Source organism: Sipha flava, unplaced genomic scaffold (assembly GCF_003268045.1).
Source record: "Sipha flava isolate LNK unplaced genomic scaffold, YSA_version1 36_pilon_pilon, whole genome shotgun sequence".
Classification (NCBI taxonomy): domain Eukaryota; kingdom Metazoa; phylum Arthropoda; class Insecta; order Hemiptera; family Aphididae; genus Sipha; species Sipha flava.
The window spans coordinates 425,200-448,463 of NW_020273076.1; the positions used below are offsets into that span (position 1 = coordinate 425,200).

At 26.5% G+C, this 23,264-nt stretch overlaps 3 protein-coding genes across 9 annotated transcripts; 2 read left to right on the plus strand and 1 right to left on the minus strand.

The window, feature by feature from the left end:
* Nucleotides 1-12: 12 nt before the first annotated feature.
* LOC112687976 (serine/threonine-protein kinase 10) lies at nucleotides 13-12,749 on the minus strand. 5 transcript variants are annotated; one of them, XM_025560987.1, is made up of 18 exons: nucleotides 12,311-12,748; nucleotides 10,399-10,674; nucleotides 9,882-10,046; nucleotides 9,597-9,795; nucleotides 9,181-9,530; nucleotides 9,018-9,122; nucleotides 8,489-8,579; nucleotides 8,220-8,374; nucleotides 6,612-7,188; nucleotides 6,369-6,544; nucleotides 6,003-6,287; nucleotides 5,657-5,938; nucleotides 5,028-5,462; nucleotides 4,703-4,966; nucleotides 2,928-3,041; nucleotides 2,508-2,865; nucleotides 2,339-2,442; nucleotides 13-329 (listed from the first exon to the last, which is right to left on the minus strand). In XM_025560987.1, the coding sequence occupies exons 2-18, from the start codon at nucleotides 10,555-10,557 to the stop codon at nucleotides 168-170; spliced, it is 3,981 nt and encodes a 1,326-aa protein (XP_025416772.1). In that variant the 5' UTR covers nucleotides 10,558-10,674; nucleotides 12,311-12,748; the 3' UTR covers nucleotides 13-167. The 5 variants fall into 5 exon arrangements, with proteins under 5 accessions (XP_025416772.1, XP_025416771.1, XP_025416767.1 ...); XM_025560986.1 differs by lacking the exon at nucleotides 13-329 and adding an exon at nucleotides 1,666-2,036 and having other exon boundaries at nucleotides 6,015-6,287; nucleotides 12,311-12,749; XM_025560982.1 differs by lacking the exon at nucleotides 13-329 and adding an exon at nucleotides 1,666-2,036 and having other exon boundaries at nucleotides 12,311-12,749.
* Nucleotides 12,610-18,930, plus strand: LOC112687977 (rho GTPase-activating protein 19). Of its 3 annotated transcripts, XM_025560989.1 has the most exons (10): nucleotides 12,610-12,699; nucleotides 13,231-13,342; nucleotides 13,400-13,563; nucleotides 13,621-13,830; nucleotides 13,910-14,121; nucleotides 14,465-14,617; nucleotides 14,681-14,899; nucleotides 14,982-15,053; nucleotides 17,922-18,236; nucleotides 18,378-18,928. In XM_025560989.1, the coding sequence occupies exons 2-10, from the start codon at nucleotides 13,233-13,235 to the stop codon at nucleotides 18,762-18,764; spliced, it is 1,842 nt and encodes a 613-aa protein (XP_025416774.1). In that variant the 5' UTR covers nucleotides 12,610-12,699; nucleotides 13,231-13,232; the 3' UTR covers nucleotides 18,765-18,928. The 3 variants fall into 3 exon arrangements, with proteins under 3 accessions (XP_025416774.1, XP_025416775.1, XP_025416773.1); XM_025560988.1 differs by lacking the exon at nucleotides 12,610-12,699 and having other exon boundaries at nucleotides 13,026-13,342; nucleotides 18,378-18,929; XM_025560990.1 differs by lacking the exons at nucleotides 12,610-12,699; nucleotides 17,922-18,236 and having other exon boundaries at nucleotides 13,024-13,342; nucleotides 18,378-18,930.
* A 1,163-nt stretch (nucleotides 18,931-20,093) lies between these two features.
* On the plus strand, nucleotides 20,094-23,057 carry LOC112687981 (zinc finger MYM-type protein 1-like). Its single transcript, XM_025560993.1, has 5 exons — nucleotides 20,094-20,175; nucleotides 20,911-21,264; nucleotides 21,329-21,948; nucleotides 22,585-22,988; nucleotides 23,054-23,057. Exons 1-5 carry the CDS (start codon nucleotides 20,094-20,096, stop codon nucleotides 23,055-23,057), a joined length of 1,464 nt encoding a protein of 487 aa, XP_025416778.1.
* The last annotated feature ends 207 nt before the right edge of the window (nucleotides 23,058-23,264 follow it).

Genomic DNA, 23,264 nt, shown 5'->3' on the forward strand with positions numbered 1-23,264 from the left:
ATATATAATAACTTTTTATGCATACAAAATTTAATACTTTTAAAATAATTAAATATACATTTAATTATAGCAACAGGGGATGAGGGCAATGTTGGCACATATGGCTAATAAAAATCAACAAAAAATAAATATATATATAATTATACAGTACAAAATATACAGAAAAGTCAATCTGCTGACATGGAAGATAAACTACTCCGAGTTGAGCTTCTGTGATGATAAGAATGCTGATGAGAATGTGGGCTGGTATTAATTGGCAACATATTGGTTGCTGACCCAAAAATTGCTTCTTGTTCTTCTAACTGTATAGCAAACTGTTCTTCTAGTTTCTGTAAAAAAAAAATGATATAAAAGTAAATTACTAATTATATTTTGTACCAACTTCCATGCATAAAATATTGTAAGACAGTAATGAATCAAAATTATATTATTATTCTTTGGTAAGTTTCTTATTTATCAATTAACTGCCTGAATGGAAGAAGGTACAAAGGATAACAAAGTTGAGCTAGGCATATCTTTGTTACAAAATGATAAATAAAATTATTATTTTATTTGTCATGCAATTTAATTATTTATATAAAATATCTGAATATAATTGTTGATAAATAGTAGTTTGTCTATAAGTAATAATATATATAAATAGTATTTCTAAACTAAGGTTCAAGTTAATAAATAAAAATGTGCAATTATTTATAATTAAATTAATATATAGTGTTACTTACATAATATATATATACATTGCAGCAGTTCTCAGGAACAAGCAAGGATTAAGGATGCCATAAAATAAATAAATCAAGCATGTTTTTATACAATAGACAGTGTTATTAAATGGGTTAAAGTAATTGTTTTAAGATAGATATTAAAGATCAGATACTTTACTTTCAACATATAGTAATTCTGTTAGTGTCTTTTAATAAATATTAACAAAACATGGCATAGTATTATAACAATATAAAAATCATACTAAGAAGCTTATTAAAAATTACTACTTTACCATAATTATAAGCATACAACCAATCGGTGCGAGAATATATTCATAATAATAAATGTAATATTATGTGTTTGAAATGTACAATGAGAGTACAGAATTTTAAGCAAAATTTTGTTCTATGTCATGCTATATATAATTTATTAATAGATACCTTGATGATTAACCATATTATACCATAATATACTTAACATTTTATAAATATTCAACTACTATCAAAAAACCTTTTATTTATTCAAAGTAACTCTTGAAAAACAAATATTTACAACAAAATTAAAATTACCAAAAAATACAAAACATTATATTAATAAATATAAAGATAATTATGCTACTACAGAAAAAATGATTATTTTTCAGTATAGAAGTATATTTGGTAAATCATAGAGGTATCTAATATAAAATTATAATAAGGTAATAAATAATATTTACAAAATAAAATACAGGAAATTAATTATTTACAAAAAAAAAAAAAATTAATAATATAAAAATTAAAATATATTTGTGGGCATGAGTATTTGTATGCATTTATTTCAATAAAGCCGTCGCATAATTTCAAAATATATATGAAAAACATATTCAAACTAATAAATAATTGTACCAAATATAAAATATATATTTTGAGATATGTATTAAAAGAACAATGTTTGTTAATATAAATTATAATAAATTAATAATTACTAAATAACATTACATAAACCAGATTAGGAACCGAAATACTCTATTCAATAACTAAATAGTAACATATAAACCTTTGGAATATTATGATAATTTTGGTTCAAATGCTACCTTTTAGTTAAAACTCATTCAGTAAACAAAAATGTTACATTGTAGATTGATTTGAAAGATTAGGAAATTGATTGCCACATCGTCTGGGGAGAAAACCTGAACCAGGAGAACGAAAAGAAGAACTGGATAATCGAGGAGAAGATACAAGTGATGAAAATGAATATTCACGTCTGAGCAATGTGTTGCCTGGGGAGGAAGGCAACGAATAGCGACTGTTCCATGAATTCCCTTTGGCCTGCCTCGCCAACTCCATCTCAAGGTTCTGACAAAAAATATAAACTATTGGTGGATGTTTAAATGTAGATTTAATATTAGCCCTTTTCTACAATATGTTAAAAATGTATATTATTTGCAAATGTTAAAAAAAAAATATATATTAATAAGAAGAAATATTATGAAAGTGTCAGTTAAATATACAGCTTAAAACTAATTGCTTAGATATATCAAACTCAAGATTCAAGATACAAGATACAGAATCATAAAAAAAACTTATTAAAAGTACAAACTTGCTATAAATTATATAAGTAAATAATTATATACATAATAATACATTTATTAGTTTACCTGTTTCCTAGGTTTGAGATGAGTTTTCCATTCCCTCAACTCGCGACTATACAATTCTTCTTGCTCTTTTAACTTGGTTGTTTCATGCTCCATTAGCATTTTGCCTATAATTAAACATTCAAATATAAAATAAAATTTAAAAATTAAAATATTTTAATATATGATGTACGTTTTTCATTTTGAAGTTGCTCAAGCTCTCTAATAGTAGTGTCATTTAAAATTCTCAATTCTTCAAGTTGCCGTTGTTGTTTCATTTCAAATGCAAGTGTTTCATTACGGTATCTTTTCTTTTCATTTTCTTGGAATTTCTTAAGTCGATTACGTTCATACTCAGGATCTGGATTTGGATTTGTTGCCATACTTATTCGAACAGATTCACGGAACATCATCTCCCGAGCTTTCATTTCAGATCGTATACGTTTAGGTAATGAGCGTTTTTCAACTTGTTGGCGTTTTTGCATTTCTTCATCCTTACGTATATTCATTCGTTTCATCTGTTCTAATTCTTTTTCATGCCGTATTAACATCTAAAAGTAATATAAAGACTTTAAATATAAAAGCATTTCATACAATTAAATTATTTATATACTTGATGCCTCTGCAAAAAAAAGCCATCTTTAAGCTGTCTTTTGGCCAATTGTTGTTTTTCATGAATTTGACGTTCTTCCATTTCCCAGAGAGCAGCTTCTCTAGCTCGCATTAACTATAAAATTATATTTTTAAATCACATATGATAATAAAATTGTATTTTTCATAAATTTATTATACAATAATGGAACGTGAGTTTTAAAATAAATTTAAATTTATTTAATAAGAATACTAATAAATTAAGTTTGGAATAAAAAGTATAAATTAATACCATAAAAAAAAAAAAAAATCTATAATACACTTAATGATTGTTTGTCATAACACTAAAGATTTTAAACAAAAATAAACTTTCTTCACCCAAAAAAGAGAGAAAAAAAATATTGCAGCTTTTCAAATTAATAAATCTCTTTGTTTTCTTCAAAATCTAAGAGTTTATTCATTTTATACTTTGACAACTAAAGAATATATATATATGTATATAATAAAATTATAGGAAAAAGCCCATTACATAAGCAAAGATTACAGTACAAATACAATTCAAAAGTCTGTTGTTTTTAACATCTAAACATTTAGCAGATTAAATCATGAGGACGAGAACAAGAAGCCATCTTCAGTATAATAATAGTTACAAGTAATCTATTGACTACAACATTTAAGATTAACTAAGAACTATTGCTCACACTATAAAAGCTTAAACAGTTCCTGCAATGTGCTTTTTTCTTTACTCAGACACATACATAACCTATTTAGATGTTAATGACCCAAATTTCATAAAAATATGCACTATAAAATGTCCAAATATGCAATTATATGCCATAAAATGTATTAAATATACCTATTTTTTAACAAATATATGTAAAAAAATAGTTAATATTAATTCAAAAATGAATATACTCTTTTAAATGTGTATTTAAAATGACTTTATTACAAAAAAAAACAACAGCTAATAGATATAATAAAAGTATTAATTAGTTTTCGATGTATTAAAGTTAAATTTTACATAGGTTAAGCCAGTGCTTGCCAAAATTTTTCGACTCATGGCGCCCTTTTTGATTTAAGGTTTTTTCAGGGCTTCCTTCTCTAAGTCATAGCATGACTAATCATAAGGAAAATGTTAGATTCGATAGTATTTCATGACGGCGCGGCGCCCTTATACAGACATCGCAGCGCACACTTTAGGAACCTACGGGTTAAGCACTTTAAGTATCAGGATTACACTGTACAACAATAATTTTGCTGATATTTTCAAACTCGAAGGGTCATTGATAATAAGGTTTTGTAGACTCAAAATTATATAATTAAAGGTAATTATTGATAATTTATAATAATATGGGCAATTTTTAATATTATACGTATAATTTATAAAATATATGCTACTTAATCTAGAAACAATCGATTATGCATTTATATTCTTAAAAATGTCAAATATGCAAAATAAGTTTGCATATTTGCAATCAAAATTTCATGAATCATATTAGGATATAATTCTGGTTGTGCGAAAAAAATATGCCAAGTTATAAACATCCGAGCTTTAATTATCACCAAAAGGAAATTTAAAACTGTAAAATATCTTACTTGGTACATGACTAACATTCCTTAACATTTTTAGTGGTATAATACCACAAACAATTAATCACATATCAATATCACAGCTAATCAGGCATCAAATCACATTAATTTTAAATTTTTTTAACAAATTCAATATTAAATTAATAGACACACATACAAAACTAATTTTTATAACATACATTAATTTATAGTAGTAAAAATATTTACCTGTTGTTTCTGTTGTAGATATTGGCGTTCCATAAGTGCAATTTTCTCCTGATGAGCATCACTCAGTCTACTCAAGGAACTTTCATGATTTTCATTTAGTTTCTCAAGGAATAATTTTTCTCTCTCCTCATGTTCAGTCTCTAACTTCTCTTTTTTATCTTTAAACAAATTTTTCCGCCTTTCTTTAGGTTTTAAGTCAATTTCTTGCTTCAATAACCTTAACTCTTGTTTTAAACCTTCCCTAAATTCTTTTAATTCTCGTTCCTGAAAAAAATTATAAATTAGTATACAGGAAAAGAAATACAATGTTTAAACACTTATTTACTTGTTCTAGACGAATTTTTTTAGATGTCATTCTTAAATCAGCCTCTTGCTGAGTTTCAGCTCTTTCAACATTTTGACGTTGTTGCTTAATCATTGCATCTAAATCAGCTTCATATTGTTTAATTAATGTCATTCTTTCTTGCTCAAACTTTTTATCTTGCTGTTCTTTAGATATAGTTGCCTTAAAGGATAAATCTTGAAACTGTTTCTGTTCTTGTTTTTGTAACATTTTGAGTTCCCTTAATTCTTGTTTTCTAAATATTTGATCATTATACCCATGACTGGAATCTTCATCGCCATAAATTACTTTACTAGTTGTTGTTGTAACAACAACCCCATCTACTTCAAACTTTCTTGTTCGCTTTCTAGTCTTTTTTTTCATATTTCTGATTTCCAATTCTTCCTTACTAATATTTCGACTAGTCCTTTTCATTTCCTAAAAATGTTGAAATGAAACAATTATCTGAATGTAAATGATTATAAGAATTAATATTTGATTTTAGTTAGTGTTTAAAATTTGACAATACCAAGTTTTAAAATAATAATAATAAAATATACAGGAAATGAACTTGACAGTTAAAATACTAAATAATATAAATAATAAATTATTTAATAAATGTTCCAACTTACTCTGCTATATTCAGGTTTTTTACGTATTACAATTTCATCTTCATATTCTCGAGGAGGTAAATTATTTTCTTTATTACTACTACGACTATCATGACTAATTGTAGTTGAAACACTTTCAGCATCGGATCTATCAAATGTACGTGTACTGGCTGCTGAAGGTGGAGTTCTTTGACCACCACTACTATAAGCTGATCCACTATCTGAATGTGAATGAGATGTTGATCGTGTAGGTGAAACATGATTTTTGTTATTTACAGCAATTCCATCATGTGTACTTTTTGACTAAAAGAAAAAATAATATAAGAATAAATAAATCTTAAGTAAAATATATTTTTAATAAAATCACCAATTTATGTACATTTGTCGAATTATTAACGACAATGTATACTTCTGTTGGGTCATTAGGCTTGACTGCACCCCCATTCATTTTAAGTTTATTTGATTCTAATGCTGTATTCACAGGTACACAAATAGGTTTAGGTACTTCAATTTCTTCTTTATTTTTCCAAGAATCTAACTCTTTAATAGAAGGTTCTTCTCCTACTGTTATAACTGAAACATGACTGGCATCCAATTCTTCTTCATCAGTATGAGACGAATTGATTACTACCACCTCATTATTTTTCTCAATCTTGAAATTTTTTTATAAATGTTAAATAAGACTTATAAAAATAACTTTAAAAATATTATATTTAATTGAATATTAATATACTTGAGACTTAGTGTCGGTATCGGCGACTATTATCACTTGAGTATGAAGTCCTGGAGGATGTGTTTGAAGAACAGGTGGATGTGTAGTAGTAACAACAGTAACCTTTGAATCAATTGCAGTAGAAGATCCTACTCTTACCAAAGTTCCTCCATTGATTAAATTATCATTTTGTGAAACTAAAATAACAGTAAAATATTATTTTATATTAATATATAATTATTTAAAATGGTGTTGATTATTTACTATTGTTTTTATCTTCTGATTGATCAGTCTCATCTTGATTGTTAAGAAGTCTTCCAGCTAGTTCATTCAAAACAGCAGTAGGCATTTTACCTTTATTTTTTTCAATAGTTTGATTCATTTGTAAAACTTTGTCTAAAGATGGAGGGGAAGGTCTTCTCTGATTACGATTAGATGCAGATGAACTTCTTCTTCTAGTTCTTACCTGAGAGTCTTCCGTAGAATGAACAATTGAACCATTAATACTAGTGGCTACTGATATAGGTCTAGGATTAAGTATATCATGTTTGCGTAACTGTGATGACTGAATAGATACTGAATTATTCTCATTAGCAATATCAAAAGGTTTATTTCCCTCGGAATTATTGTTAATAGAATCATTTAATTCTGAAAAATCATTATCTTTTGATTTTAGTTCGACGAGTTCTTTATGTTCAACTACTAAGGATTCTTGCTCTTGATCAGAATCTTGAATTTTCAATGCAAGTAATGAATTCTGTGGTTCTTCATTTGATACTGATTTAACTGAAGATGGTGGTGGTGGAGCAGGACCTTTATGTTCAGAATGTTTTTTAACCACCTACAAAATTCAATAAATTGTATAACTGTTAGTTGAATATATTAAATTAGGCAAGTTAAAATAAACACAAAAGTAATTAAATAGAATGAATATATAAATTATTTAGTTCTATAGAATGGAAAAATAAATTTTAAAATGTTATCCTAAATTCCTTTGAATTTTTGTGTGAGGTAGCACTTGACTGGTAAGTTTTTATAGAAGTATTCATAAATATATATATATACATAAGAAAGTAAAACAGACTAATACATTTATTTTACCAAAAACATAATAAAAAAAATCAAATAGAAATCCTTTTTTTTTAAAAAAAAAAAAAAAAATAATGAAAAATGTTTTTTAAAAATAAATAAAAGATTATGCGTCAATACATTGTTGCATATGACGCTTCAAGGCATCATTTTGTTTAGTCCTTTATGTGTATGACACCTTAAGATATTATTTTTACAATTGTTTTAATTCATCCAGCGATAAATCTGAATCTTTTATTAATTGTCAGCGTTGTTAAGTATATGTTACTAAATATGGGTGAAATTCGTACCTCAAATTTTCTATTTTTATTATTCGGTGGTGCCAATTATATGCCAATGACACCAATAGGTGTTAAAAAAAATGATGTAAATTTGACCAGCAACTAGGTTTGAGTATATAAAATTAATACGCAGCGAACATATTAAGATTTTTATTATTTTGAATAGTAGGAGTTAGAGAGAATTCAGAACTTTAGGAAAAATGTTTGTAAATCAGATAATTTAATGGATTATGAAAATCAGTATTTCATTTCAAAATTTTAACTATTTTGAGTTATTAAATAATAAAAAATTGTAAAAAACTTTTTTTCCATCATATTTTAAAATTTTTCTCGGTTTAATTATAAATTATCTACATAAGTGATTTAAACTTATGGTAGTTTGATCAGTATCACAATCAAACTAGAAAATTTCATCAAAGTTATATTAAAACATTTCTATTTCATACACATAATAAAAACATGTATATAATCTATAATTTTTGTGAAATTTGAGTTTACATACATTTTTCTTAGATGACATCTCTTTAGATGAAATAACTGGTTCAGACTCACTAACATTTGTAATTATTTCTTCTGTTTTGATTTTTTTACTATCTGATGATTCTTCATCCATTTCTCGTTTTTTTGGTATTTCTGGTTTAACTTCAGCTACATCTGCTTTAAAATATAAGTATTTAAAGAATTTGAAGATTTTATAAAAAAAATTAAAAACTAAAACTTTTGAGTGTAAGTTTTATACTTTCAAACTAAGAATATAATTTTAAGTTATACCTTTAGTTTCAGATTCACTTTTGAGAGATACAGTGTCATCTTCGACTGCATCCAAGTCCAGGGGAGGTAATTGTGTAGAATGTGGTGATTCCTAAAAAATTTGGTAAAACTTTATATTGATGTCAAAATAAAATTATATACATAACTATATACATTATTCACAAATTATATTTTACATTAAGACATGCTAAACCAAAAATATAAATGGACTGTGCACACATGGGTTAGGATAACTTACCACCAACCCTTTGATATTGCTTCCTGTTTTTCCTGTACTTCCTATCACATGTAGTCTACGTAAGCATGGAAATAAATATGTGAATAGATATAATTGGTATCAGTGAACACTTAAATGAATATGTACACAGGAAATCATATTAAAAAGAAATGTATATACAAATAATAAAAAATGTATCAAGATAGTGCAGAATACAACTTAATTAAGTACAGTGTATGAATGTGTATATATATATTTTTATATATGTATATATATATATATATATATATATGAGTAGAAATTCATATATACCTCAGGTTCTTCATCCACAACTTCTTCCTCAACAACTTCTGCTTTATATTCAAGTAATAAATCTCGAATTGGTTTTGGATCTATATTTCCATTAACAAATGGATGCTAAATAAAAAATTAAAAATGTATTATCTATAAATATATTTGAAATATATAATATTACTCTAAGTAGATCATCTGCAGTTGGTCTTTGAGCTGGATCTTTTATAAGTGCTTGAGCTACAAAGTCATTAAAATTTTTGGACCATTTAGATGGTTGTTCTAATTTAGGAGGATCAGATTTTTGTATTTTAAGTAATACACGCATTGGAGACATTTCATGATTCGGAGGTTCCATTTGTGCTAGTTCTATAAGAGTTATGCCTAATGACCAAATATCTACTTTAAAATCATATGGATTATCTCGAAAAGTTTCACATAAAACCACTTCTGGAGCCATCCAGTACGGAGTACCAATGAAAGTATCATGTTTTTGTAATGTTTGTTTATTCTTGGCCGAAACTCCAAAATCAGCTGTTAAATAAATTTAAGTTTAAAAATTAGCTTTAATAATAATTGAAAATAAAATATAAAGCTCACCAATTTTAACACCGGCATCAGTTGTTAAAAGTATATTTCCAGCTTTAAGATCACGATGTATAACTTTACTTTTATGAAGAAAAGCTAAACCTTCACACATATACTTGCAAACATAAGCTATTTGTTCTTCGATTAAAGCACGATCTAGCTCAACCATAATCGAATCCAATGCACCACCATCACAATACTCAATCAGCATCTATCAAAATGTTGAACAATAAGATATAAATAAAATAAACATGATCCTTTATTATTAAAACTACTAATTGTTTATTAATCATTTACCCAAAGTTTAGAATTCACAAAAAATGCTTCATATAATTCAACAATATTTGAATGTTTACATTCAGCTAAGATATCAATTTCGATCATAAAATCAGCTAAATCATCTTCGCCTTCTAAAATACACATTTTAGCAGCGGCCAATTGCCCAGTTTCACGGTGTTGAGCCTAAATAACATATTTTAATACAAATAAAATTAATTGATATAAAAAATTACATTATATAGTTTTTATATTATATTATTTTACTTCTAATTAGTTAAAAATACTATTTTTAAAATTATTTACAAAAATGCATAACTTAAAAATAAAAAAAATTATAAAACTAATAAAATTATATAAAAAAAATAACATTAATTTATTTTGGACAATTTTTAATTTTTAACATATTGATAATAGAAAATTAAATACATAAATCAAAATTCATTTTAAGTTAATATAATAAATAATAACAACATTTTAAATAAAATAAAAATATATTTAACACACTAATACTATCAAAGCATTTAACAAAAATTACCTTGTAGACTTTGCCAAAAGCTCCATCACCAAGTTCACCAATTGTTTCCCAAAAATCATCAACATCACAATCCATATGAATGTTGTTAAATACTTTCTTCTTTTTCGCTTCATTGTTTCCTAAGTGAAGCACTTTCTTAAGGCCACTTAAAAATGACATTTTTTTTAATGCCTTTATATAATTTCAATATCAGTCAGGATGATGCACTCGTAAGGATCGCATGACCAAATGGAATTCAAATTTTGCATACCAAAATCAACCTTTGAAAGTGTTATCCTGTATAAATTAATATTTATATTTACAGTACTTATTTTAAACAAAACATTATTTTTAGGATTTTAATAAATATTGAAAATTAAATTATATTTTATTACAAAAAGTATACAAGAATTTTATTACTTAATATTTAATTAATGCAGTCCAGTAAACAAGTTTAGTAAAAAAAAAAAGTTCAAGGCCATGATAAATCCAAATATTAAAAAGGAATTAACCATTTTCAAGCCTATTTTGTAAATATTACTCCTATTTAGTTAAATCAATAAAAAAATTTCAAATCTATAAAACAAATGGATGATATTACAAAAATAATGTAAAATCTATACCTAAATCATAATAAAATTCAATAATATAAAATATTTATAAGTTATAGTCAGTGTTAAATTTAACTGTTTTAACTTTTGTTTTATTTATAATATTATGATTTCAATAAAACAAATGTACACTATAAAATTATATATTTTTAGGCAGTTCCACTAAAAAACAATATTACAGTTATTAAGTATAAATATTCAAGTAGATTGTTAATTTATTATTGATTATATATAATTAATATAGGTCAGATATACTTCAACATATATATTTATTATAAAATGTACACATTTTATCAAACATATTGATAAATGTATAGCTATATTATCTATAGTGAAAACAATTAGATAATTAATAAATTGTTATTTGTTATACTTTTATCATATATTTTAGATTAAATTTTATTCATGATGAAATAATAATAATAAAAGTAATTAAAAACTGTAAACCTCAGATAGTAAAGTATTATTGATATTGGATTTTATTTTCAATAAAAACAAAGTCATAGATATTGAAAGCTTTAAGAAAATAAAATAATTTTTAACATTTAGCTAACAAATTCAATTCTTTAGTATTCGATAAAATATATATAAAATAACTATTGAAAATGTACCTGAAATAACTACCAAAAAATAAAAGAAACCAGTGAAATCAATATTTGATTTATCAGTTTTATATTAAACAGATAGATTTGAGTGAACTAAAAAAAAAATTGAAATTTATTGTCATAAATGACTAATATTTAATAATGTCTTGAAGCAATATAGAAACAAAATAGTTAAATAAAAATAATATAACATTTACCACAAACATGTAGATATATAACCTTATAATATGCATAACAATGAGTTTTTGATATTATAGACATAAATTCCTCACCTGATACAAAGAGTAAAATAATTAAGAAATAAAAACACTGCAGTAAAAATGATCAGTGATCAACTCATTTAATAAACACAACGCGAGTAAAACCACCACATGAATGACAAATATCTTCTTATCTCTTCAACTAACATTAGTCGTAATTAACATGATTATTGCTAATATCTATATATTATTAATATTTCATTATTATAAATTACGATGACAATATAATAATATGTAGATGGTTGGTTTATCGCACCTGTTTATGGGAAAACATAGATAACATTATATTTTTTGAATGATTAATATTCTAAAATATACGAAAACTATTATTATTATTGTTATTATTATTATTATTATTATTATTATTATTATTATTGTAAGTGCGATACGATTATTGGTACTTGATAGAATAACGCATTAGAATTGAAAAATAAAACCACTAAAAAGTATTTCTTACCACGCCTGATTCCTGTGAAAAATGACGTCAACAAGGTGAACGCGGCTTTCTGTAGGATGAGTTTTTAGTACTGGACGTCCTTGACCATGTTTTATTGGAAATTTTTGTTTGTTTTTATATCCCGTTTACTTTTTCCTCCCAGACGTGTAACGCGTACTACACATTCAATGGACACAATATTTTATCCTGGGCCCCCGGGGAAGATAATTCGATATTTTGTCGTAACGCACACAGGCTTTCGCAGAAGGGAAACACTTTCGGGATTTCACACGGAACCCACCAGAGGACTTGAGGGCAACATGTAACGGACGACGGCGATCATCTCGTAGGCCGGACGAGCGGCGCACACAAAATTATGTAGAAATCACGCAATAAGTGGGTTGTAACTGGTAGGTGACGATAAAAAAAGTAATAATGCGACTTTTGCAAAAAAATAATAATAATAAATAAATAAATAGTATTTAATTGATGTTTCGACAGTGTGACCAAACTACGGGAGTGAATAATTTAGGCAATACCATATTATCGTTCAGTGGCAATATTATATTGTCGTAGACATTCTTCCGTTCCTACCTTCGTTAATAACGTATTTTAAAAAAAAAAATAATAAACATAAAACTAAACAAAAACCGTTAATGTTTGTGCAAGACGTATGAATATTTGGTAGAATTTTATATATTCTCAGTTAGTATGCCACATTATTATTATTAAATATAACTAAATCTTCATTATTGTTCGATTGCATAATGTTTGTTACATTAAGAATCCAACAGAATAATGTTGGATTTGTCCATGTGTTTATTATGCTTTCATTATGTTAATTAATTTTTAAGCAAATTTGATCGCGTATTATAATCTTGCGTTTCTTGTTTACTACTTTGAATAATTTTTAATGTATAAAATGGCAATGGAATTATTAGACATGAATGAAGATTGGAAATTAGCTAACAAATTAAGAATTGAAGATTCTGAACAATTTTACACATTGGTTCGAATGCATTTGTCTTTTATACTTGAATCAAATATCAAAGAGTGAGTTATTATTAATTAAATTTTTTCACTGTTATTCTTATGTGTTTTAATTTTCAGAGGAGATTGCTCGATTGAAGAAAAATCAAAAATTAAACCTATTAAATGGTCTTTTATGAAAAAAGAAAAATGCCCTGTGAAAGGTGTTATGGACGGAGCACCAATTACTCAAGAAGGAATTTGTCAAGTATACCAACTTATTGATTTCTTGTCTCAAGAAGAAAGTATGTATTTAGATGTTTCTTATAAAATAATATTTTAAAGCTATATTATTTTTTTAGATGTCAAGCAAGAAGGGATATTTCGTCGAAATGGTTCAATTAATCGACAACAAGAACTAAAAGCACTCCTAAATCAGGGTCAAACATTAGATTTGTATAATTGTCAATTTACTGTACATGATTGTGCTACAGTTTTAAAATCATTTTTAGCTGAACAACCTGAACCAATAATGACTGAAGCATTTTATCCTGCATATTGTCAAATATCAGGTATTTTTTCATAATAATATATAATAGTATTAATCTTCCATTTCAGTTATTTTATTTAATGAAATTTTTTTTTTTTTAGAATTTTGTCAGAAAATGGAAGTTAACAATAATAGTCAACGCCTATTAAGAGCTTTGCAATTATTATTATTGTTGTTGCCATTTGATAATTTAGTTTTATTAAAAGATATTATAAAACTACTTCACTTTACTGCTCAACATTCAGACAAAAATAGAATGCCACCAGAAAATTTAGCCACATTATTTACTGGTCATTTAATTGTTCCTCGAAAGGTTTTTATCTCTTTTTGGCTTTTGTGATACAAGTTTTAATATTTTAGTCATACAAATTTATGTTTTATATTTTCATTTTAATTAATAGAATAAGTTTTATTCATTCATCAAAAAAACCAATTTTTTCATTAGTCACAATATTATTTATAAGATAAAATAAGTTATAAATTATATTCTTACTTACTTAAATTTTTCATAGTATAAATCATCATTTTAAATCTTGGAACAGTTTGTGTTATAATATATTAAAAATATTCTTGATCTTCTAAATAAGGAATATGCATACATTTATATTTTTTATAATATTAAATAAAAATCAATGAGTTTCATTTATCATTTACAGTTACCAGCTGAAGAACTTTACCAAATCACTCAAAATTTGTCACATATTGTAATTTATATGATAAATTTAGGATTTGACCTATTTAAAATTCCACCAAATTTAGCTGTAGATATTAGAGCCTATTGGTCAAAAAAATCTTTACAACCTGTTAAGGTATTATATTAAAAGTAATTTATTTTAATAATTCTATGTCTAAAAATGTAACACTTAATATAGGAGGAAGGAACAGTTGCTACAACAGTATTTTCATTTACTGATCGTACTACCACAACTAAAGAAAATGAAGAAAATCCAACAGTTAAAGCATTAGCTGAATTATATGCACATGTACATAATCTACCGGAATCTGCAGAAAAACGCAGAATGTTTATTAAACGTGTTAGCAATCACAACTCTGTAATCACACCAAATAGAAGTCTTACTAATTCTATTAAAGTATAACAATTATTTTTCATTTTTGTTCTTATATTTTTAGTATATTATAGTATATATTTAACTTTTTTTTTTTTTTTTTTAGAAACATATTTTCAAAAAAGGATCAAAATTAAAACAGGGTCCAATAAAATCAGGAGAAAGGCAGCAGTCAAAGGTAATATGTGTAAAATAGTAATAATATAACAGTATATGTTATTTATGTACAAAAAAATTAACTAACAAAATATTAAAAATATTTGGTTTTAAATACTACTTTTATATAAACCTTCAATTTGTTAATGTATGCGTCATTATTAATGATTTTAACTTTTATCTTACTCTTAATTATAAGAAATAAGCTTAAAGACATAACGTGACATAGCTGATCAACCAGAATTTGCCATTTAGCACTAGTTAAGTTGATTGTGACAATGCTTATATCGTAGATAGGTGTCAGGTGATCTGAGAACTCAGCTACTAAATAGTACCTTAGACCATCCCTAGCGTTTATTTTAAGCTTTGTTTTTTCACAATGTTCCCTAAACGTAAATGGTCTTTCTTAAGTTATGCCCAAATATTTTGGGTTTTTATTGGATTTGGTTGCAGATAGTTATTTCGACAGTAATCTCCTATTTTATTAAAGCTATTTGATAGTTTAAATTCTATATTTTTGAAGCTATCTTGTACTACTATTGCTGAGTCATATATATGTATTTTGTGTTATACTCGTTCAATATTTGCTGTTCCTCGGTATATAATATATATTGAATAATGTAGAAGGTATGGCAGTCTTGTGGTAATCCATTTATTAAATCCTCCAATGACTGGATTTTTCATGAAGTGTTACTAAAAATCATCGGTAGCTGAGAAGTGTTTCTATGATTTTTACAAATCATTAGGCTTTTGTCATCTCATATTTTTTAAGAATCATTATGTTTGATTTACCGTACCATAAGCTGCAGATCTACAAAAACCACTCTTGTTATTTTATTTAGTTTTATATTGATTTTATAGCTAGGATACTGGCTGATATTTTTTTGGACAGGACATCCCTAATTTATATTTTAATAAAATAATTATCTTGATTTCTTTCCATATTTTTGGTATTCTTTATGTTTCATTTACATAGTATAGATCTGTGATCCACATTTTATTTTTCGGTCTGAATTGTCTTATTTTTTCTATATGTATGTCGTCCAATCCAGCTGCTTTATGGATTTTTATAGTAACAATTTCATTGTCAAGGTCTTCTGCAAAATTTTTCTCAAGGGTTACTTATCTTGTCATTTTCTCTTTAAAATTAATAATATTATAATAATGTTGTTATAGTTGCATTTTGTATTAATTTTGCGCTCTGGGTTTTGTGGAGTTTTCCCAAATAGCTAAGTATCTACCTAATCTGAAGTTACCTTTATCTGTGTTGGTTTGTTTATCGGGTTGCTCCCTAGACTTATGTCACTTACTATGTCTCTATCATTTCATACCATCTGATTCTCCTTGCTCCCAATATAAATTCTAATACTTCTATTCCTTCTTCTATTGTAGGGATCTCTTTCATAATAGACAGCATATTCGTCGAGATTTTACTCATTTCTAATGTGATTCCCGATTTATGTTGTATGCAACATCCTTTAGGTGTATGTTTCCTAGATGTTTACTATACCAACAAATAGTTCATTATTTGTCGCTATAGATGATACATTATTATTTTTTCATCCAGGTCTTTGTTAAAAGTTTTCTAATTAGCTTTTTTAAAGTTATATCTTCTTTTACAAGGTATGGTATGAATTCTTATGGCTGACATAGTATATTCTGTGTTGAGTATTAGAGATGGGTTTGCCGAATTCTTTTGTGCAGTAGGCTGCGATTTCTTCATTCACAAAGATGTTATCTAGATTGTAACCCTTTTTCCACTTTTCTCTATTATAAAATTGTGAGAGCTTATAATCGTGAATTTGGTTAATTTTGTTTCTTTCTATTCAGTTTTCTAATTCATGCCCATCGCTATCTGACTCGATATATCCACAATTTTGGCTATGACAGTTAAAATCTCCAATCATTATTTTTGTTTTTTGGTTCTTTGGTTAATTAAGTACAAAAGTAGAATTTGGATACTTATTCACAGAGGTTACTGAGTATTTTCCCAGATCTATCTAATATATAATATTTCTATTTCATTAGTTTCTGTTGTTTCTAAGATATTGCTTGTACATTGGGTTTAACAATAATTATACTGCCATACTTTTTGTAGGGTCGTAATGCAGCTAGTTTCATACCATTTAATCTTGGCTTCTTTATATCTTTACCTCTGTGTTTCTCCTATAAGCAGATAAAATCACAGGAATGGGCCCTGCATAGTTTTACCAATATCTCTTTGTTAGGTGAAATACCTTCAATGTTGATTGGCATTATCATCAAAGTTGGCCCTAGAAAGGATTGTTTTTTTGTAACTCTGTTTTTTTTTTGTCATAGTTTCTGTTGTTGTCTGAAGTTGAAAAATTGGCCTGTATTGTTAGTTGATTAATTATAACACAGTTGATCAGTTACATCACATAGAGGTTTCTTCATTGTACCTACAAAATAAATCTTGTACTCTTTTGATAAAAATAATAATTTTCCAACCATTTTTAATCTGACTTTTTAAAATGAAAGATATTTCTAATCTCTATTCTTAATGGTATTAGTTATCTAGTGTGTATTGTAATATTTTATTTATTGGTGAGATTTACATTACTTGATCTACTGAAGTATACAATTTATACCTTTGTATTGATAGACAATTAAAATATGTATTATATATTATTTCACATTTATTATTAAGTTACATTTTATTTACAATATACTTGATTTAGAGATAATCTATACAGTAGCTCAAATCAACTGATCTATCTTGTAATAATCAAATTTTATAATTTGTATGCATTTAAAAGCTTGGGTATTGTAAGTTTATTTATATACTTAATGCTTATGTGTTGCACTACTCCTATTTTTGCATGAAAATACTAATAATATTTGCATGTTGTGTCCATTGGTATGTGCTCAGCTAGCAGAAGAAAAAACCAAACCATCTACAACTGCTACTCCTGATAAAGAAAACAAGGATGATTCATTTAAGATTAAAAAGAAAAATTCTCTGAAGAAATTACCAATTAAAGATGATAAATTTGCAAATGTTGAAGATCATTGTTCACCTAAATTTGATTGTGATACTCCAGTAGAGTGTTTTTCTACGCCTAATTTTGTTATACGTGTTAAGCGTTGTACTAGTACTCCATCGACAGTTACCCCGCATCAGCAACACCCTGATGATATGTCCCCAATTACGCAGTCGGCACAGAAAATGACCAAATCAATGCAGGTAGTCAAGATGTGTTTCTTTTTATATGCACAAATACCAATGTATGCTTTTTTAATTAAACCTATCTGCTATCATTGAGTCTTTAGTTAATGTAATTGCCATGTAAATATTTTTAAACTTGAAATCTTAAATATTTTTCAGGAAACAATGATGACTCCAAGAAGTCGTAAACCTGTTGTAGCATTATCAAACTCCAACATACATAAAATCAAACCCTTTAACAGTGATACAAGTATTTCAAATATACCAAATCGGCAAAGCTTAAACTCTGTATCATCTAATCCTTATCATTTAATGACTTCTGGAGATTCTTTATCCAGTTCATTTCGAGATTATTTATTCAGCCAAAGTGTTCTGACTGCTAGTCCAGTTGATCTTAGTTTTTCGGATACCAGTGCATCGTCCACACAGTCATTGCCTTCAGAATTAGATGATCAGTTACAATTTTCAGAGTGTACCTCATCAACTGAAAGTTTACCTAAAAGAAAAAGATTAACAAGTGAAAACTTTAATGAAACTTTACTCTAAATAATTTACCAAACATTTATTTTTTTTTATGTATAATTAGTTTATGATATTTCCTTCATTTATGTGTCTTCCATGTATATAGTTAAAATAGATTTTTCAAAAAATATGAAGTCCTATATACAACATTTTACATAAAATATACTTTTATACACCCCAAAGTATTTATTTTTTGATATCCATGGTGCTGATTTTTTCAACAATCAAAATGTGATGATAAATTTGGTTTAAAATATTAAAGCTTACACTTTAAGTTTCTAAAACATAAAATATTACTGAATTTTGTTTTTAATTGTACATAATGTTAATAAAATTGTTTATTATTTTACTTATAACCACATGTTCCATTTAGTTTTTATTGCATTATTAGAAACTAAAATAAATTATAGAAGACATAATTAGATATGATTATTTACATTAATATATTATTGATTACTTATTTGTAAATTTTGTAAATTAAAAATGTTTAAGTACAAAAGGTATTATTTGCTAAATTAAATAATTACAAAAGAGTAATGATTTTTCGATGTCAAACTGAACATTGTCAAAGTATTACGAACCCAAAATGAACCAAATTTATAATTATTCAAATAAACTCAAACCGAACCATAAACATTTTTATCAAACTAAAATTCAAACTCATTTTTTTTCTTTTTATAAATAGATTGAAATTTTCAAAATTGTCCTTACATTGAACAAAATTGAATACACCTAAAAATATTATTAAAATTATTATAATTATTTATTAACATCCAATACTATTATTTCTGATAACATTAAAAATATAGAGTACAAAAAACTAATATTTTTCCAAAAATAGATTAGTGGTTCAATCATATTATCACACAACATATGAAAAATAATTTGTGATAATTAGGGCTAGGATAGTATAGGATTTTGCATTTTTTTTTAGGATTTACAGGACATAGCTTTTCAAGCACAAAATGTGATTTGGTCATATACGAGTCCAAATATATAGTTTTTATTTTGCTTTTTTTTTTGCATTTTTTGCACTTTTATGGGCATTTTTATACTTTTTTGAAATCTTGGTAATATTTTTATACATTTTCATTTACACTAGATGTTCTCGATAAAAGTTTTGAATTTGTAACAGAAATAATTATATAAATATTTCAATTATAGAGATAGTGTGTTAGTACTCGTTATCGATAATAAAACCACTTTATATTACAACAATAAACTTTGATACCACGAATTATCTTAATCGTAAAATTAGATGACAGTGGTGTGGAGTGTACCTACGTATGGTTTTATTAAATATCTAGTTAGTGTCTTTACTTTCGGGATTGCGTATCGTGCTTATACCGAAATATGCCGAAACAAAAATCATCGCAATCGAGTCGTATGCGGTTTTATGTTTCGGAATTTGGCGCCGACGTCTTTTCTACCGATGGTTTGGTGTTATATTGTAAAGTCTGTGAAGTTAAAGTTGCAGCAGATAAAAAATATATTTTCTACCTAAATATTAATAAATAATAATTAATAATTATAAACTATAATTTATAATGCATTTTTATAATATTTTAAAATCATTTTTTATCTTTTGAGCATTTTTTTAGGTTATTTTAAGGTCATTTTTAGGTTATTTTAATGTCATTTTTTTAGGTTTTTTGGGTCATTAAAATCCTAGCACTAGTGATAATATTAATACTTTAATAGTTAGGTATAAGGGCCGTTTCACATGTATGAACTTAATTAATGTAAACTAAAAACGAGCGCGGACGATGCGTCGCGTATGATACACGCCCATGTGAAACGGCCAAACTCATAAACTATTCGTCTGAAATTTGATTTTTATTCCGAAAAATATTCTGCTTCGAAATATGAAATTAAATTATATATTATACGTAATATCTTATTGATTCCCTAAATTGTTATTATTATTATTTATTATTATAGGCAAATTCTCTAACAAATAAGCAGACTAGAAAAATTAATTCTTTTTTTTTGCCTGATTCAAAAAAACTAATGTCAACCAGACTTAAAAATACCGAGATTAATACAAATAATAGTCAAAATGATAATGATAAGATTCCCGTTCAAATAATTCAAAAGGAAATAATTTGTAGATCGATCGATACCGGAGAGATTATCAATAAAAAAAGCCATTGTATAAATACGGTTTCAGATATTTGGGTACCAGATGATTGTTATATCTTTCCTAGTAGTGGTAAGAGAAATTTAAAATTTCAACGGTGTTGGTTTAAACGATGGAATTGGTTGGCATATTCTGAAAAAGATGATGGAGCGTACTGTAAATATTGTGTTTTGTTTGCTGGAGAGGATGGAGGTGTTGGAAAACAAACTTTTGGTAATTTGGTAAAGAAACCATTTAAAAACTGGAAAGATGCTATTGAAGTATTTAATAATCATACAAATTGTGAATATCATAAAACTTGCATTCTAAAAGGAACATGTGCCAAACAAATTTTAGAAAAAAAAGTTGAACCTATAGATATTCAAATAGATTCGGGAATAAAACGTAAAATAATTAAAAATAGAAAAAATCTTATTCCTATCATTGAAACAATCATTTTTTGTGGTAGACAAAATCTTTCTCATAGGTCATAGAGATAGTGGACCCTTGAATTTAACAGAGCCTAATGAAAATGATGGAAATTTTCGTTCATTGTTGAGATTTCGTGCTAATAGTGGTGATGTAGCATTAAAAACGCACTTAGAAACCTGTTCTAAAAATGCTTCCTATACAAGTCCAATGATTGCTAATGAAATAATTTCAACGTGTGGGGACATTATTTTAAAAAAAATAGTTAATAAAATTAATGAAGCAAAATGTTTTTCGATATTAGTAGATGAAACATCTGATATTTCTGGTATCGAACAATTTTCTTTGTGTGCGAGGTATTTTTATAATGGTCAAATTAATGAAGATTTTCTACTGTTTGTTCCGGTAACTGATGTCACGGGTAAAGGCCTTGCTAGTACACTGTTAACTTTGCTTGATTTGATTGGGATAGATTACAATTACATGATTGGCCAAGGGTATGATGGTGCTGCCGCAATGAGTGGTGTATTTCATGGTGCCCACGTTTATGTCCAAGAAAAATGTCCACTAGCAATATACGTACATTGTGCATCTCATAGTCTGAATCTTGCTATTTCTGATGCATGTAATATTACTTCAATTAGAAACTGTTTAGGAAGTGTTGAGTCAATTTATAATTTTTTTAACTCGCCAAAAAGACAAAATATTTTAACTACATCTATTAAAAATATTGTACCTATTTCATCTCATACAAAATTAAAACAATTATGTCCAACACGTTGAGTTCAGCGCCATGACTCGGTAATAATTTACCTAGAGTTACAAGATGCTGTGATTGATGCTCTAGAAAAAATAAGCAATTGGCCCGATAAAAATACATCTTCATCAGCAAATCAATTGCATTTTGTGATTAATAACTTTGAGTTCCAGATTACTATACACATAATATCAACAGTATTTTCTGTTAGTTTACCATTAAGTAAACTTTTACAAACACCTGGATTTGATTTATCTCATGTTATTAAAATGGCTGATAATTCTATAAATGTTTTAAAAGAAATGAGAAAAAATGTTGAAAAAGAATTTAAATTAATATTTCAAAGAGCAGAAATATTTTGTAAGAATTCCAATATCAATTTGTCTTTGCCTCGTCGTGTTGGTAAACAAGTACATCGAGATAATACACCTGCTACCACGCTTGAGGAATATTACAGGGTGACAATATTTATTCCATATTTAGATAATTTTATAACAATGATAAGTGATTGTTTATTAAAACATAAATCTTTGTTGAAGAGCTTTCATTGTTTGTTTCCAATTAAAGAGAAAAATAATTCAGATACTTTTGAAAATGACATAACAGATTTAGTAAAAAAATATTCTCAATTATTACCATCTTTTTCTCCTTTAGTAGTTATTGCAGAATTTAAATTATGGTCAACCTCTCTACAAAATGTACCTAAAATTCCATCTAATTTATCAGAATTACTTAATAATTGTAATGAAAGTGACTATCCAAATGTCTACAAACTGTTAAAAATCGTGGTAACTTTACCCATCACAACAGCTACTGCAGAAAGGTCATTTTCGACAATGCGACGATTGAAAACTTATCTCAGAAATACCATGGCAGAGAACCGTTTAAATGAATTAGCACAGCTGAATATTCACAGGACAATTGAAGTTAATCCAGAAGTAGTGTTGGATGAATTAGCAAAAAAAAAAAGAAAAATTGATTTAGTATTGTAATTACATTGTATTGTAGGTGATAACTATTTTAACCTTGACATTCGGACATTATATATATTGTTATGTATTTTATTAACAATTTTTAATAAGTTGTATTTATTTAAAATTAATAAATTGATGTATTACATTTTGTCGATATATGTTATGTTTTTACAATAAAAGTAAATATCCGATACCATGAAGTATGGTAAGTTTAAATTTGCTGAACCCCCCCCCCCCCCCCCCCC

What these genes read in the sequence shown, in the direction of transcription:
- LOC112687981 (XM_025560993.1), top strand. Translation starts at nt 20,094, where the DNA reads ATGCCGAAACAAAAATCATCGCAATCGAGTCGTATGCGGTTTTATGTT. An exon ending in CGACGTCTTTTCTACCGATG is followed by an intron (nt 20,176 to 20,910) that starts GTTTGGTGTTAT and finishes ATACGGTTTCAG; the next exon opens with ATATTTGGGTACCAGATGAT. An exon ending in TTAGAAACTGTTTAGGAAGT is followed by an intron (nt 21,949 to 22,584) that starts GTTGAGTCAATT and finishes TCTTTGTTGAAG; the next exon opens with AGCTTTCATTGTTTGTTTCC.
- LOC112687976 (XM_025560982.1), bottom strand. Translation starts at nt 10,557, where the DNA reads ATGTCATTTTTAAGTGGCCTTAAGAAAGTGCTTCACTTAGGAAACAAT. An exon ending in ATCAGAAGATAAAAACAATA is followed by an intron (nt 6,545 to 6,611) that starts GTAAATAATCAA and finishes CTGTTATTTTAG; the next exon opens with TTTCACAAAATGATAATTTA. An exon ending in ATACCGACACTAAGTCTCAA is followed by an intron (nt 6,288 to 6,368) that starts GTATATTAATAT and finishes AAAAATTTCAAG; the next exon opens with ATTGAGAAAAATAATGAGGT.
- LOC112687977 (XM_025560988.1), top strand. Translation starts at nt 13,203, where the DNA reads ATGTATAAAATGGCAATGGAATTATTAGACATGAATGAAGATTGGAAA. An exon ending in CTTGAATCAAATATCAAAGA is followed by an intron (nt 13,343 to 13,399) that starts GTGAGTTATTAT and finishes TTTAATTTTCAG; the next exon opens with AGGAGATTGCTCGATTGAAG. An exon ending in TGCATATTGTCAAATATCAG is followed by an intron (nt 13,831 to 13,909) that starts GTATTTTTTCAT and finishes TTTTTTTTTTAG; the next exon opens with AATTTTGTCAGAAAATGGAA.